Here is an 18545-nt window from a genome sequence, read left to right as displayed (position 1 = left end):
AGGTCAACAAAAATAAAATTCAGTGGCGGCTAAAATGTAACAAAACAAATGTCAGAAAAATATATCGGTAAAGAATGTGTACATCATTACACATACGACGATATAATTATATATGTTATTATTTTGAAGGAATCGTTAAACATCTTTACATTATCTAATAAATAACGACACAATAGCTTAATTTTAAGTGTTTTTGTCAATAACTTAAAAGCCAAATCAAAATTGTGGCAAATGGTTGTTACATCATAGATTGAATTGTTAAATCACATGCAAGTAACATAAAATACAACAGTACAAATCCTACAATATAATGGTCCAGGGTTATTGCAATTAACTTATTAAAAATTCAATGTATATGATGCTGTTTGTAACTCGGATGGGAGATTACTCTTACGCGCAATAATTGAACATGAGCAAGAGTAGCCTTCCCTTCACTAACATGTCAAGCAGCGTTCCCTTGTCACGCACGTCACTTATTGCATGGTAATGCGCCACATTAGCCAACGATTACGTACCAAACAGCACTCATGCCAAACGTGTCAGACATTGAATGACGCGTAGGAACGCCTGTGTTGGCATAACACAAAATTACAATGCAGTATGAAGAGGTGGTTTATAACACGTGTGACATATTTGTATCTCAATGTGTTCACGAGTTAATCTCGCTCTGCGGGCTCATAAACCCATTTATGCCTAGTGGACTCTCCCATCCTTCTAAATTGGATCATTTTTTTTCCAAAATTAGGAATGTCTAGTATCTTTATTTCTATATTTAGAATATTTCTTACGGAAATTCCTTTAAGCAAACAGCGCCGACCCAGATGAGACGCCGCATCATGCGGCGTCTCATCTGGGTCCACGCTGTTCGCCAAGGCCTTTTTTTCTAGACGCTAGGCATAAATGGTTTCAATTATTTTCACAGTTCGATAAACATATCTCATAACTATAGTATTTATTAAAGCGATTCTGTATTTCAATAATTCATAAAACATATATGTTAGTGAATTAATTTTTTGAAAGACTATTTGCAAGGACTTGTGGGTAAATGAACGAGAAATGCAAAATAAAGATATAAAAAAGTGAAAGACATACCACTTACATATATGTAGTTAAAATAAAAATTTTCTCGATACCCAAATATAACTCTGTTTCGGAATGCCTAAATGTTTGTTGATCGATTGCTTAAATCACCTCCCTCTAATTGCACTTTGACCCATGTTATTTTCTTTCCAAACATTTATTTTACTTAAAGGGGCCTTTTCACGTTTTGGTAAATTGACAAAATAAAAAAGTTGTCTCAGATTCGCACATTTTTGTTTAAGTTATGATTATTGTGAGGAAACAATAATACTGAATATTTACCATGCTCTAAAATATCCATTATATGCATCTTTTTACGATTTAAAAACCTGAACATTATAAAACGTTGCAAAGCGAAACGATTTAATAATTTGGAGAGTGCTGTTTGTCGTTATATTTTGTGAAACAACGAGGGTTGCTTATATAAAGTATAAAATACATCTCTTTTTGTATGACCACGGATGGCCGAGTGGCCTTAGCGGTGGACGTTTACTCCATGACTCCATTGGTCAGTGGTTCGAGCCCTGTTGAAAGTTACTTTTTTTTCTTTTTTTAATTGTATTCTTGTTTTTTTACTGAAGCTCTTTAGATCCAATGTTTACATTTATCAATATAAATCATTTAATGACAATCTTCAATACATGCCAAAATATGTGAAAAGGCCCCTTTAACGCAGTTGATGCAATGTTACAATACTTTTTATATTATAAATTAACTCTCAAATCAATACCTCAAATACTTATTGTCCTCTTTAACAAAATACATGATTCGATCAAATTTTTGACAACGATCCGTAAATGGCGCATGTTTTTTAATGTCAATAGTTAGGAAAAGACGCAAATTTGGCCGCACCTCAATTCTTTTCAATGAATATTTAAATGTCAATTTTCATCTGTGTGATACGGATAAACAACCCGTGTTGAATGCAAATTTGAATGGTTTCAATAAAGGTTGTCTAGACGAATTTTTTGTGTCATTCATGTCAATACAGAAAGGGGGGGGGGATGTACTATTGTATTGTTATGAATTTTGTCTCCATAATCTCCTTTATTTAGTCGGTTCATGCAATTTCATTATATAATCTTAGTTGCATTCATTTACAACAAACACACAAATCAACATATCGTTATGTGTTACAGAACAGACCACGCATGAAATCAGTGCTCCATCTCTACGATACAATTTAAAAAGCTAATTAAACACTTTATTTATTCGGATATCTAATCTAAAGTATACGCCGTAATAATCTTCGTGTATGGACACTTTTCCCAGGTTGAAAACCGTTTCTTTTCATTGGATGTCTTATCGTCCATAGAGAAATTGTTAATACGAATCACATGCAACTGCCTCCCGCCTTTTTCGCACACATTCCCCCAAACTTGGTTGCACTGTTTGCAAAACATCTTCAGCTGTTTACGTATCCCGTTGTATTGTTTTTGTTTTTTGTGAGGTTGCGTAGAAATAATGCTGGGAAAATTCGGGTCCGTAGCTACAAGCTGGGTGTCAAGTTTGTGTATATCAGATAGGAAACATACAAAGGCGTTACACTTCTTGCAGTGTAGTTTCACAAGCTTCAAAGTTTTCAGATTTTCGGCAGCAGGTGTTGATGTTGATTCTGAAAAATACGCGACCAAGTGAACAATAATTTCTAACAACGTATAAATTATATTAATTTAACACGCAAAGCAATCATACACTTATAAACAATGGGGACAATGGGTATGGATCTAAGTTTATTAAAATAAATCCACTAGGGTTAAATGGGCAAAGCCTATGGTAAGAGCATTTGTAAAGAAACATATCTAAAACTATCTCTTCTAAAAGCACAAGGTTGAGAGATTTGGTATACAAAATCGCACAGGGGTTCTCTACAAAATGTAATCAAACAATGCCCCTAAAGTCCAAACTGAGCACGCCCTAGGGGTTACATGTTTTATATAGACTTACATAACTTTTTCCAAAATCTGTTTAAAAACAATTATAATAATAATACGTTCGATATTTTGGCACGTAATGTGTAAGGTGGAAAGTTTTGTATTCAGTTATATAGCATTATAACTTGAAAAAAACTTCTAAGAAACCTTTGATGTTTTGTATGTGACAACATAATTCGTTTCTGTAAAATGATTGTTTATACCAAACGGATGTGTTCCATACTTGCTACGTCCTATTGCAACCATTTGCGATCTATAGCCATATTGATCGTCTTGTTTAACATGTTAATTTTGTATATTAAAATAGTTTGCGCTCAGCGATTATTTTTACCTTTAGTTATATCCGAATTTATTGAGGAAGGTTCCTCAAGCGTCAGCTTTAACGCAAATTCCTCTGTCAATTGAGAAATACCTTTGGCGTTTTCGTCACGTTGGTATATTGTTAAATCTTTTCTGCCTACTGGTGCATCGCAAACATTGTTACTGGAATAGGCGTCTCCTTGTTCTACAAGGTGAAACAAGGATAGCTCATGGCACAAGTGTATTATCTATCGAACATTATAATACTTATTCCGCATAGTTCTTCATATGTCACAGACTTGATAAGAATACTGTCTTAAAAACGTATCACATATTAACAACAAAGCTAGTTGATTAAACAAACAATACCTACAAGGATACAACCTACAGTATGTATCCTGTTCAACGCGATAGTTTCTATCTTAACAAGTTAACATAATTGTATCATATTTACCCTCCATAACATGCTCTACACTGGAGTCCTTGTCCCCCAACGGGCTTGGTGAATCAACGACAATCGGTTCTAATGAAATATATAAGCAAGCGAGTTGTATATGCACATTACAACTGCGCGGGATACGCTAAGAGTATGCATAAGTAAATATGCATCATTTCAACTATCCCTAGTTAAATACAGACGCACAGTTCTATCATTTTTATAAATATTTCATTTCATTTTAAACCGACATTTAAAGTATTGGAATCATATTAATAATAAATGACAGAAGTACATATTTTTACTGAATACTTTTATTTGCATATTTTGTATTATAAGCCACACTTACGATGCTAATGTAAATATGGTTATATAATGGTGATACGCTAACTTTTGTTCATGAATGCAACTATATTTACAAAGCAACATTTAAAAATGTTGCAAATTTAACATAAACGCTTACAAACCGATTTTTCAGATTAAATAAATCACGAAAAAGAGCTATGATTTGTTCAGTATCTACACATATTAATTTTAAAATTCACTTTATTAAATATGCGTTAAATATATTAAATATGTGTATACCTTACCTAAACCTAATAATTTCGAAGGTACATAGTCGGGTTCCAACTTCTTAGCCTTTTCTTGGTGTCCATTTTTCCACAGTGCGCATAGGAAGTTGTCCCACCACTCTGCCGGCCTCAGGTAGCACTGGACACGGTCCAGAAGGCACATCATACCGTACGCCTTGGCCCTATTCTGGGTCAGGTTCGTGATCTCCTCTACGTCTACCGCTAAAGATAATAACAAACAATACGTTGCCATATATAACTAGTTTGGCCGCAATCCAACGCAAATGAAAAATTAACATGAACTCATCAACAAACAAAATGAGGGATTGTCTGTTACGCATTCAAATCATTTTCTTGATATTAAAGTACCGTTTAATGCATTAATCAGTGTTGCTTTTATGTTGTATTATGTACACTACTACCAAAATAGCAGAATAAAATGCACATCTGTACTCTATAAACTAATATATTTTTATGCGTCATTAAACAGTTTTGATTTCAGCAAGTTATCAACCCATTGTAATTTTAATTGAGACATTTTAACAATGTTGTTGCGTACAAATACAGCAACTACTTAACATCCTTTTAAACTCTTTTTCAAAAGTGTAACCTTTCAGTGCGTTAAAGGCCTGTAGGTGCACTGCAATGGGTATGGGATCAATGTCTTCCTCAAGTTCTGAACCGAACAACTGAATGAGCTTTTCACCGCGCTTGCGTTCTTCCGGGATTTCTATTTGGTCCGCTAGTAGACGGGATTTCACATAGTGATAACCTGAATTATTCGGAAATATATTCGTTGAATGCATATTAATCTTGTATTCCCATAAACGAGTATGCATTGTGCCTGAGCAATTTATTAATTTCGCACAAGAAATGCGTACCAAAACTTCATGTATGATGGAATTAATGAGAAAATAATGATGACTATTTGGTATAATTTCTAAAAATACTCCACATTACCGACAAAAGCTAATCGAGTCTTGCTCTGCAAAAAGGGGGTTTAATGCATGTGCGTAAAGTGTCGTCCCAGATAAGCCTGTGAAGTCCGCACAGGCTAATCATAGACGACACTTTCCGCCTGAAATTAATTTATTCTTGAAACATAAAATATCATAAAAGATAAAAGTGTCGTGCGTGATTAGCCTATGCGGACTGCACAGGCTAATCACAGACGACATTTTACGCACGTGCATTAAATCCCTTGTTCACAGAGCAGGGGCTCAATTATATTTACAAAATGTTTGATTTATAGGTTACCTTCTTTATCCAAAGCTTGTATAAAGAACTGCCACTTTGCAGGACACTCTTTGTTTAGAACGATCTCCAGTAACGTGTCACTAGCTATATCTGGTGTTTTAGTAATGTAGAGGTCGGCAAGCCGCGATTTCTCATCTGTTACACAACAATCTCTTATAAGGTTTTCATAACAAAATACTGGACTTATTGTGCTGAGATAATTAGCTATCCGGCATATTACTGACCAAGTAATGTGATAAACCAGTCGTGATATTTTAATCAATATAAACTAATAATTGTACAAAAATACGGTATTTTATAACTTTTCTTTTCTTCGTCAATCTGGCTGACGGTCCCTTTAAGCGTATGCAAAATATGAACACAGTCTAGTTGTAACATTGTGTTGACACATTGGCAATAATAACAAATTCAACATTTTATAATTAACTTCATTTAGTTTAGTATTTGTTCTGTCTGAACTATACAATTTTTCAATTATGTCTTATATCTTCAACTCGATTTCCTAAATGTTTTATCTAAATCGCAGTAAGACTGCGATTTGTAAGCTTTATACGTTTGCATCAGACTCGATCTTTCATCGTATTAATATCGATCACACAGCCTACCAGCATCGATTACGTCGTATTGTGCCAGTTTAGTCGCCAATGTTTGGGTCTTGATGCATCTCACGATTGCTTTTCTCCACCAGAGAACGCGTTGTTCAATAAGATCGACGTCCAGACTCTTTGGTTGTGAATCCATTTGCTCTGAAAACATTTACGTTAAATAGACTCGTTGACATATTTTGATTTAAAAGTCAATAAATGTATTTCATCCCGAAATTTTAATGTTTAGTTTAAACCAATTTATTTCAGTTTGATTTCATAGAAAGCCTAAGGCTTCTTTTAAACGCTCTCGAGTCCGTTAACTGGGATTAGAACCAGTACTTGGTGTCTATGGGGGAAATCTAAAGAACGCTCCCACAGTGAGGATCGAACAAAGGACCTCCCGATCGATAGGCGGACACCATATCCTCTACACCACTGCAACCTTTAATGTTTGAAATACTCCCAAATTAGTATTAATAAATGATTTAAAAACTGTATTGTAGCGTACGAGACCAGCTTTCTGAGGCTGCCAGCACGCTTAATGGGCGCAGCCTCAAAGTTACAGTTCGCTCTCTAAAGCTTCCAGAAAACCCATTTAAATTATAATAAAATACATTTTCTTTAGACAACTTGCATTGTGATAATTACACTTTGACTCAACGGGTCGTTCAAAATAAATGTACAATGCGACGCACAGAGGACTTATGCCTTGCTACTGGCTTCAGTGACGCCTCTACTCGAGCACGCCTTCTATAACAAACTTCCTCATAATTATAACCTGACCTGAACGAGATCTCTGGAGCTAACCTGCCTAGGAACCTCCGGCTTATTCAAATAACTTGCCTCAGTGAAGCCATAGAACACCACTTCCCTAACCAGGTAAATGCCTATCGGCATTCTGTGTTAAAGTGTCGTGAGCTAAAACAAGTTCTGAAACGCAGTTAAGACGCGTGAATTACCGTTGAAGCTTTAACGCTGACGTATATTTTTTTTTACACAACGTGACAGTTCAGACCTGTGAATCGTTTCTGATTTAAACACCGCAACATGAGCGGGAAAAGACACTCACAATATGTGTAAGTAATACGAAGTTTATGAGGTTCATCTGGGCCAGGAGGCCGAATTATGTGAAGACCCGAAGTGTTTCAGCACTCATACTTAATTTGCTTTCTAGACTCACGAAAGTTGGAAAGACTTTTGATTTAAAGCAGCAATTTCGTTGTTACTGTAAGTAGTTCAATTTCGATGTGCTGTGTGTATGTGTGTTTGTGGGGGGGGGGGGGGGGGGACAAGAAATCCCACATGTCCGGTATGTTGACCACTAACCAAACTCACACGCTGCCAGGAGCGTCAATTGAACCCGGGTCATCTAGGGGGTAAAGGAAAGTACCAAGCACTGCGCTAGCCGGACAGCAGTAACTGACAGTTGCATCTGATGTTCATTGTATATGAGCGAACAGAGGGCCACCGAGCCGGTGATCCAGCGTCACGGCATCTTACCACGTTTCCGAACGGCTATCGTGATGAAGAATTACCTATCATAAATTTCTCATCCATACACAAACATCTGCAAATAATCCGAAAACATCAATTTTTGCACGGCTTCAATTAATTACTTATAGCAAAAAAAACAACAACAACACATGCCGTGATGCAGTGATTTTATTTTCGTAGTATGGTCTACAAATCATATCTAAACCAAGGGACGTAATTATTGCCATATTACTCAACAAACGGGAAGCAACTTTTGCAACTGTTCAGTCCCTTAACATTCTATATTATGTGTTAATTAAACAGACGTCTTAGAGCTTATATGAATTTTGCTTCACTTCTTATCAATCTGAGCAAAAAATATTACAGTTTCAAATGAATCTTGATAAGACGCTGTACGTTATGTTATCGAACACTAAGAGGTTGACGTTGGCGAGCAGCAACGTTCTATACATGAAGATCCCTATTAAATATGTTAACGTGGGTACACGTAGAAGTACATCTCAAGATTTATATATAAGGAACAGTTACGTTTACATTAATTGCAGTAAATGCACACTCCATGAATGACTTCAGATGAATTATTCTCTCAGCGTATCAATATATGCTTTACCACCTGCAAAACTTCTCTGTACAGTTAAATAAACTCCTTGAACAACTTATTGTGTCAGTCAAAACCGTCGCATCCAAGTTACAAATGAAAGCATTATTAGAAAAGTATGCGGAGATGGAGGATATTTGTTCATGTCAGTGTCAGATCGTTTGTTATTTCACGAGTGATCATAGAAAATATATTTTCACTCGTGGCTGCTCACGAGTGTGACGAAATGACGTCATTATACCAGCGAAATTCTCCAGTTAAACTCTTTACAATGTAAATAAACGGTGAAAAAGCATAAAATAAAAAAGAAATGTGTTGGATTCGGTGGAATGTTGATTTAATTCACTCGTGATCATAGAAAATACAACAACAACAGCAACAACATTTATTCAGCAATAAAGCTTACAATAAAGCTTCTAGCCTACATTAGTAAATACAAGTATACTTCTGGTATACTAGAAAATAAAAATAAAAATATGTATGATGATCTAAAATAGAAAAAGGAGTTCCGAAAATGTGTTCTTTTCATCGGTGAAAATAACAATTTGTTTTTTTCACTGCTGTTCTTTCACTGCAGAAATGTCATATTGTATCGGTAGGTATAAAATAAATGTTGGTTGTTTTTCGAATTAGTTACCATGTATGCACAGCTCCATTTTATTGCGTGCAATTTTGTACGCCTATAGCATATATCTACATATAGACAATCTAACAATTTTTCTTCTCAGTCGCATCATGCCATAACCAAATACATATATTAACATGCACAATCTATAAATAAAGTAAACAAAAATAAAAAATATTATAAAAAATTCATTTAAGTTTTTTGAGAATATTTTGTTCTCAAAAGGTATTTTCGGCCAAAGAGTAAGATGTGCAATTACAAACAGCAAACACAGACTTTAAACGGTTTAAATATTTATGCGAAACAAAATGTGCAATAAGATACGATATCGTTTTGATTCTGCAACTTAAATATGTCTGGCGAGATTTATCAGATGTGAGGTACACTTAGCTTGTACATAAAGACATTGAACCGAAAACAGGTATAACAAGACGGAAGATAACAAGCTAAGTTGATAACTTTAAGCGTAAATTAAAAATACATGAAGTTTCAAATGTCAGCCAAATGTAGCTTCATATCAAAATATTAAAGATACACGTTTTGCAACGTCTTGTATATGATAGTATGTCAGTATTTTCACAACTTATAAATAATTTACGAATATCTTAGTTAGCCCCAGCACTTCGTTCCAGCAGTCTAGTATGCATGTAATGCGGTATATTTTGTGAAACTTTCGATTTCTCTATTCCGGAGTAAACCCTTTGTAGGAAAGCAAAACTCATGATGTTGTCCACTTTAAAAGGGAAGCGGACAACGACAACGAGCGGGGCCTGGTATAGGGGAGATAACCCTGGGTTATGGTGAGGTTAGGGTTAGGGGTCAGCTTTGGGCTAAGGTTAGGGTTAAGGCTAACCCTAACCCAAACCCGACCCCTTACCCTTACCCTAACCCTCTAACCTCCTCATGCGCATTACAATACCAGGCCTCGCTCGTTGTCGTTGACCCCTTCCCACTTTAAACTATAAACTTTAGCATTAAATCTTGTAAATGTACAATATACATGTTTATTTCAATGCAAATGTTTAATGGAAGAAGCATACTTGAGTGATATTTATTTACTTATTTTTATGACAAAATTAGGAAACCCCACCCAGTGTAGAAAACGTGTACTTAAATGTTACATATTCAAAAGTGTTTCTGCATGTGAACCAATTAAACATCAAACACATATCAGAAAATCATGAATACTATACAGCACAACCCTTTGGTAAAGTCTACTTTCATTTTCCAGTATAGGCGTATTCGTTTGTTCATAGCATGTCTCAACAGGAAATATGATACCAGGAAGAACGGTCAATAGACACTACGCCACTAGAGACTTTTAAAAGCTATGCATATACATGTAAACGTAGACTAGACAGTTAATGATAGTAATCGTTGAACAATTTACTGACAATACAAGTTATCTACGCAACATGCCCTGTTCTCCACTAATTTTCACAAATAAAGCGAAACAACGAATGCAGTTGTCACATTTAAGGCTACAATCCACCAAGTGTTAACTTATAACCAACAATATATGCACAAATTTCAATAGGAAAACAAAAAACGCACCAATTTCGGCTCTTAATGGCTTCAAATATCGTCTAAAGAAACTGAAGAATTAAAAACATATCCGGTCTTCTGGTCAGTCTCTCATGGTGTAGTAAATAAATGAGCTTCACACATTACATTCATATATAGGTAAAAATGAGTTAAACACTGTTTTTCATAAATACAAATGCACGTCCCTTGATTTAATTTAACTTGCAAACATAAACCTTTCCGATAACAATCTACACTCTATTGTAAAATGTATAAACATTTCTGCAGTTTAAATTGATAATTAGACCATCGTTCTTCATAAGTACTTTATCTTTTTTTTTCAGAAAACAACTTTCGTTTTCGAAAAGTAAAAACGTAAACGTCCGTGTGGTTTCGGCAAAGTCCGTTTGTTTAAATCGACCGATTTTGGGTACTTTCAACAAAAGCCTTAAAGGGATCTTTTCACGCTTTGGTAAATTGACAAAATTGAAAAAAGTTGTTTCAGATTCGCAAATTTTCGTTTTAGTTATGATATTTGTGAGGAAACAGTAATACTGAACATTTACAATGGTCTAATATAGCCATTATATGCATCTTTTGACGATTTTCAAACCTAAAAATTATAAAGCGTTGCAACGCGAAACGATTGAATAATTTGGAGAGTTCGGTTTTCGTCGTTAAATTTTGTGAAACTACGAAGATTGCTTATATAAGGTATAAAATACTTCACGTATATGTACTCGGCGGAATAGCTTAGTTGGCTAAAGCGTTTTTACTTCAGGACTCTGGCAGGACTCCAGGGGTCACTGGTTCGAAACCTGGTCCGGGCAATATTCTTTTCCTTTTTTTTAATTTTATTCTTGATTTTTTACTGGAGCTTTTACGATCCAATGTTTACATTTATCGATATAAAGCATTTAATGAATAAGTTAAAAAATGCCAAAATCTGTGAAAAGGCCCCTTTAATAGCATAATGTTTAATGTTAAGATACAATTGACAAAATACTACCGCTTTCGTTCAAGCACATCATTTAAAATGTTGGTGACGTTGAGTTTCATTTATATGAGCCGTGCTCTGTATACAAGGGTTTAATTCGTGTGCGTAAAATGTCGTCCCAGATTAGCCTGTGAAGTCCGCACAGGCTAATCTGGGACGACACTTTCCGCCTAAACTAGATTTTTGCTTAGAAGAGAGTTTCTTGAAAGGTAAAATATTATAAAATCGGAAAATGTCGTCTTTGATAAGACTTTGCGGACTGCACAGGCTAATCTGGGACGACACTTTACGCACACACATTAAACCCCTGATTCACAGAGCACGGCTCATATAAAAACATGAATGTGAACTTAAAAAAATAACTTAATAAAACATAAAGTGGCGCTTCCACAAATGACAATTATTTTAAATAAAATCCTCAATATAATCCGCTCATCGCACTTGGACATAAAATTGCATCTTTATGCCCCCCTTCGAAGAAGAGGGGGTATATTGTTTTGCACCTGTCTGTCTGTCTGTATGTATGTCCGTCCACCAGATGGTTTCCGGATGATAACGCAAGAACGCTTAGGCCTAGGATCATGAAACTTCATAGGTAGATAGATCATGACTCGCAGATGACGCTTATTGATTTTGAGGTCACTAGGTCAAAGGTCAAGGTCACGGTGACCCGAAATAGTAAAATGGTTTCCGGATGATAACTCAAGAATGCATACGCCTAGTATCATGAAACTTCATAAGTAGATTGATCATGACTTGCAGATGACCCCTATTTATTTTGAGGTCACTAGGTCAGAGGTCAAGGTCACGGTGACCCGAAATAGTCAAATGGTTTCCGGATGATAACTCAAGAACGCATACGCCTAGGATCATGAAACTTCACAGGTAGATAGATCATGACTCGCAGATGACCCCTATTAATTTAGAGGTCACTAGGTCAAAGGTCAAGGTCACGGTGACCCGAAAAAGTAAAATGGTTTTCGGATTTTAACTCAAGAACGCATACGCCTTGGATCATGATACTTCATAGGTAGATTGATCATGACTCGTAGATGACCCCTATTGATTTTGAGGTCACTAGGTCAAAGGTCAAGGTGACGGTGACCCGAAATAGTAAAATGGTTTTCGGATGATAACTCAAGAACGCATACTCCTAGGATCATGAAACTTCATAGGTAGATTAATCATGACTCGCAGATGACCCCTACTGATTTTGAGGTCAATAGGTCAAAGGTCAAGGTCAAAGTGACCCGAAATAGTTAAAAGGTTTCCGGATGATAACTCAAGAACGCTTACGCCTAGGATCATGAATCTTCATTGGTACATTGATCATGACTCGCAGATGACCCATATTGATTTTTAGGTCAATAGGTCAAAGTTCAAGGTCACGGTGACCCGAAACAGTAAAATAGTTTCCGGATGATAACTCAAGAACGCTTTTGCCTAGGACCATGACACTTTATAGGTACATTGATCATGACTCGCAGATGACCCCTATTGATTTTCAGGTCACTAGGTCAAAGGTCAAGGTCACAGTGACAAAAAAACGTATTCACACAATGGTTGCAACTACAACGGACAGCCCATATGGGGGACATGCATGTTTTACAAACAGCCTTTGTATTAACTTATTTTATACGACAGAGCAATCGCATTTTGCAAGACATTTTTAAAAGTAAACATCTGAATGTAAAGCCTTTTAAACCGGGAGAGAGTTTTAACTTTTTGTAGCGTAATTGCGTATCGTTCGTGGAAAAGACACAGTAACCAACAAAGTTCATTTCTGATTTCTTTGCGTTTTATTTCTGCTTATTAACACAACACAACGTTTCCAAAATGTTTGTCAAATACAAGATACATGCGAAGCCCGCAATGGGCCCATCCCGCGAAAGCCAGCAATAATGCGACTTGTATGTTCGGCCGTTTAAGTAAGACTCCATAAATATAGATATAAACAACGAAAGCTTTGATAATTGTTATGTGTACAATTCTGATTGGCTGTGTAACGTCACGTGTCTACATGTACAATTCTGATTGGCCGTTTGTTAAGTCACGTGTCTGCAACATAAATATGACGTATGCAACGGACACTTAACGAATACATACGGGAATTACCGAATATTGACAAATACGGTAGGCAGATATTCGTGCCAGGTAATTATAACCTGAGACTATTGATTTGTTGATCCAGATGGCTGCCTATTTAAGATTGTATGAAATGTGGTACAAATTTCGATCATTATATAAATCCAACAATGCCCCAAATGTGCGTTTTGTGTGCGTTATGTTATGCGTTTTGTGTGCGTTATGTTACACAACTTTCCCCCTTAATTTGATTTTTTTATATTTTATGATTTAAAAAAATCTTTTAAAAATTTACTATTGAATTACTAATTAAATAACAAAAACTACATTCATATAAACACACTCAAATGATGGAAAATATGCGGATAACAATATAATTTCCTTGACAAGCATCTCTGCTGAAATAAATAACATTAGTAATTGATATACAATTTAAATGTCAATCGAAATGTTGTGTAGAACATCATATGTTGATCGTTGGCCATCTGTACATCTGGTGTCGTCCATGATGTCTTGAAGTTGTAGCTCGCGGCGAATACGATGTTTCATTGAAGTCATTGCCGCCGTCATGAAGATAAGCCGATTGTAGGTTCGTCCGTGGCGATTGGAATGCGTTTGTTGATTCAGCTCTGCTTTCCGATGTTTAATTTGCGTCGTCGATTGTCGTTTCCGTTGTATTCATCGTTGTTGTTGTTTTCGTTGTCGTTTGTACTTTTGTTGATGGCCCCAGCGTCTTCATTTCTCTCGGGACATTAAGATCTTCTATTGGCCATAATGCTCACGAGGTATTAACTATAGCAGTGTTCTCCTTGATGTCGTAGGCCTCGGAAGTATCATTCCAAATGCGTTATCTACGCACGTCAAACAGTTTAACGGCTGCATCTACTCTATAGTGTTTAACGTCACAAGTATTGTGTCCAGTGTTGCGTCACTTGTTGTCCTTCGAAATCTTCTTGCGTTGGTCTTCTTTTAGCGATAGAACCAGGTATTCACTTTGAGAGTAAACGCCGCGATGTTCCATTCTAATTATGTTGTTTGTTTCTTCTATTCGTTGTGGAAGGCGTTGTCTCGCGAAGTCGCTCTTCTTCGGCGTTGTCTTCAAATCTCGATATTTTTATCTGCGTCGTGGTGATACAAGTATCAGTTGTTCAAAATCATGGCAAACATTTATAAATATCCCCGTAGTTATTGTTAAATATCGTCATGACAACTTACTGTGATATCTTATTTAAAAAAAAATAAATTCTTTACAACGAAAAAATATTAGTCAATTCCTCAAAACATACTTCGGATAAGTACATGACAGTTTTACATCTGACAAGCCATTTACTTAATATGACTTGTGTACCGCCTTAGGCATAATCATTTTACGCACGTGCAGCCGGTAAATTTTTGACAGGCGCGCGCCACTTTATTGACTTAGAGTAATGGGTAATGATAGACGTACCTGTTCATATCATGGTTTCATAAACCTCATCTTTATCACTATAGTTTTGCCGTTGGGCATAGATTTATTGACATGTTTGACCTGTGCACTTGTAAAAATGCGCAAATATGACAAGGCAGACTTTTATATATATGCATTCATAATATAAGAACACGTATCGGTATACTTCAAAATTCAGGTCTTTGCTCCTAATCGAACTACTCAAATAATTCTTATGCGACATCGCATCTTCTGTCCATAGCGTAATTTGCTTCGACGGCACAGGGATAAATTCTCTTACTCATGAGGACGCTAAGGTTATCAGAACCTCGGGCTCGGTATGTCCGAACGCTGATCAGTCAGCCGTGCTCATAAAATATAATTGTAACCCTTAAACAATTATATTAGAAATTTAATGCGTACATATCGTTATATTTTCACTGCGCTATACGCGTCAGATCGCATTAAATTCTTACTTAAAATTACTCAAGACCTTCAATATTACCGATATCCTACATATATTTGCATCAACACAATGACGTATATACATATTTACATAATATTTTTTTTTGTGTCTGCCCTATTCATATTCGCAATCAACATTATTTTTCTTATTTCCTATTTTCTTTCTTTTACAATTCGGAAAACTATTTTTAAATTTTCCAATAATTTTATTTATTCGTCCTCTTTAATTTTCTTTATCATTCTAATAAACAAAACCCGCCTTATTTTCTTTATTAAAATAATAAACAAAACTGTCTTAAATAATCTAAATTCCTAAATTCTTAATTCTGCCAATGTAAAATACTAGGTAAATTCTTTGAATATTTGTATCATCTCCGAGTTTTTTTATTATATTAATAAATAAAACCACCGCCAAAGTTTCTTTATTTAAATAATAAACAAAACTATATAAGATATTATTATTTCCTTGTACGTTTTAATTAAAGGGGCCTTTTCACAGATTTTGGCATTTTTTAACTTATTCATTAAATGCTTTATTTCGATTAATGTAAACATTGGATCGTAAAAGCTCCAGTAAAAAATCAAGAATAAAATCAAAAAAAGGAAAAGAACATTGCCCCGACCAGGTTTCGAACCAGTGACCCCTGGAGTCCTGCCAGAGTCCTGAAGTAAAAACGCTTTAGCCTACTGAGCTATTCCGCCGAGTACATATACATGAAGTATTTTATACCTTATATAAGCAATCTTCGTAGTTTCACAAAATTTAACGACAAAAACAGAACTCTCCAAATTATTCAATCGTTTCGCGTTGCAACGCTTTATAATTTTTAGGTTTTAAAATCGTCAAAAGATGCATATAATGGCTATATTAGACCATGGTAAATGTTCAGTATTACTGTTTCCTCACAAATATCATAACTAAAACGAAAATTTGCGAATCTGAAACAACTTTTTTCAATTTTGTCAATTTACCAAAGCGTGAAAAGATCCCTTTAAATGGAACTTTACAAAAAATACCAACAATTTAAAATGGATTTGTGCGACAAAACGCACGTTCGTATACAATCTATATTATAATCATACACAATTTATATAAAATTCTTTAAATATTCTCAATGATTTGTTCGCCTCTAATTTCATTATTTCTATAACTCATAAAAATAATGTAAAACTCAAATATCTCTTTTTATTCTCAATTCACCGTTATTTATAAAAATGTACCGATAAATGCAAAATTGGCATGATTTTGATATTTGTAAAATTTGTTCGTACATAATTTATTATCAACACTATTATTTTTAACATCTAACTACATTAAATTCTTTAAAACAATTCTTAAAAATTTCGTTGTCATGACGCCTTTTACTTTAATTTTCTACTTTATAAATTTTGAAATTCCCTCTCCAAGTTTGCCATAATTGTTTTAAACAACTGACCTGAATTCATGTCGCGTTGTGGTTGTGATGTTTTCATTTTTTCGGCACGTGATCGCATTTGTGATCGTACTTCGGTCGTATCCATGGTACACGGCTCCATAAAATGTACTGTGTAGCGTAATTACACATTGTTCGTTGATATCACACAGTAATAACCAACAAAGTTCATTTCTGATTTCTTTGCGTTTTATTTCTGCTTATTAACACAACACAACGTTTCCAAAATGTTTGTCAAATACAAGATACATGCGAAGCCCGCAATGGGCCCATCCCGCGAAAGCCAGCAATAATGCGACTTGTATGTTCGGCCGTTTAAGTAAGACTCCATAAATATAGATATAAACAACGAAAGCTTTGATAATTGTTATGTGTACAATTCTGATTGGCTGTGTAACGTCACGTGTCTACATGTACAATTCTGATTGGCCGTTTGTTAAGTCACGTGTCTGCAACATAAATATGACGTATGCAACGGACACTTAACGAATACATACGGGAATTACCGAATATTGACAAATACGGTAGGCAGATATTCGTGCCCGGTAATTATAACCTGAGACTATTGATTTGTTGATCCAGATGGCTGCCTATTTAAGATTGTATGAAATGTGGTACAAATTTCGATCATTATATAAATCCAACAATGCCCCAAATGTGCGTTTTGTGTGCGTTATGTTATGCGTTTTGTGTGCGTTATGTTACATTTTAATAGCAAAAGCAGAATCCGTTTATTTATTGTGAAGTATTTAAAGGCTGCCTCCCATATCGGGCATGGATGTATTAGACTGATTTGAATTTGATATTAAATTGATATTGCACGCAAATGTTATAGCATTGTGCAAACATGTACCTTTTTTAACTGTTAACATATGACAGATATCCGTCAACAAATACACTTCGAACAAGCGATCATATTCATAAAGTATTAAAACAAACAAACTGAACCAAACGGTAGGAAAATAAGTATCAGAAAAATGGTATGTCCCTGTAAACAATTCATAAAAATGTAACAAGTGTCATGTAAAAGTTACGTCTTTTTTTCCATAAAAGCAGCTTGACCGCTATAATGTAGTGAGTACCCATGTACTTTTAGTGATTTTTTCAATGAAATATTGGAAATGTTGTCAACACAGGTGGTTAGCGTGTGGCTATGATAATACATTGATATTTACTAATACATTGTGCCAGTACCGCGGTCTTGGTAGTTTTCAGACAGGTCAATATAAAAAACGGGGTCTGTATACAACCCCGCGTTCTAGGCACCTTAAATTACTATGTGGAGGGGGGTAGGGGAGGTAATGCAATAAAATTTCACTATAAGGTCTTAAATCGAAAATCACAATTACGTCTGAAATACCTCGCAATTAATTTCCTTATATATTTTCTTGGATAAGACGTTAAATAGATGACGTATATATATATATATATATATATATATATATATATATATATATATATATATATATATATATATATATATATATATATATATATATATATATATATATATATATGTGACGTCGTCAGCAGAAATCAGTACAAACGCGGTCGACGTTATTTTAAGCTACGCGTGATTGAAGCGCGGCGTTATTAAAATGGAAATAAAGTTATAATTATATTATGAAAAACCTATTGAAACTTGAGATATATGCATATTATCGAAGAATGAAATGCCCCCGAGCTCTGATCGACAATGTACACTTATAATTTTTTATTTGGTTGGAAGTAA

General features: G+C 35.1%; 2 protein-coding genes across 4 annotated transcripts in view; one reads left to right on the top strand and one right to left on the bottom strand.

Annotated features, from left to right (window-relative positions):
* Positions 1-12130, top strand: part of LOC127858168 (receptor expression-enhancing protein 1-like) — a 166040-nt gene extending 153910 nt beyond the window's left edge. The window contains exon 11 of the transcript XR_008038778.1: positions 12064-12130. The gene's annotated coding sequence lies outside the window, so the exon portion shown is untranslated. The remainder of the gene's footprint in view (positions 1-12063) is intronic.
* LOC127858167 (uncharacterized) lies at positions 178-10774 on the bottom strand. 3 transcript variants are annotated; one of them, XM_052395136.1, is made up of 8 exons: positions 10438-10774; positions 6185-6325; positions 5580-5714; positions 4933-5094; positions 4341-4544; positions 3769-3837; positions 3346-3519; positions 178-2695 (listed from the first exon to the last, which is right to left on the bottom strand). In XM_052395136.1, the coding sequence occupies exons 2-8, from the start codon at positions 6318-6320 to the stop codon at positions 2301-2303; spliced, it is 1275 nt and encodes a 424-aa protein (XP_052251096.1). In that variant the 5' UTR covers positions 6321-6325; positions 10438-10774; the 3' UTR covers positions 178-2300. The 3 variants fall into 3 exon arrangements, with proteins under 3 accessions (XP_052251096.1, XP_052251097.1, XP_052251095.1); XM_052395137.1 differs by lacking the exon at positions 10438-10774 and adding an exon at positions 10303-10436; XM_052395135.1 differs by lacking the exon at positions 10438-10774 and adding an exon at positions 7493-7720.
* Positions 12131-18545: the final 6415 nt, after the last annotated feature.

This window comes from Dreissena polymorpha, chromosome 14 (assembly GCF_020536995.1).
Source record: "Dreissena polymorpha isolate Duluth1 chromosome 14, UMN_Dpol_1.0, whole genome shotgun sequence".
In the NCBI taxonomy this organism is placed as follows: domain Eukaryota; kingdom Metazoa; phylum Mollusca; class Bivalvia; order Myida; family Dreissenidae; genus Dreissena; species Dreissena polymorpha.
This window is presented reverse-complemented; position numbering and strand designations above follow the sequence as displayed.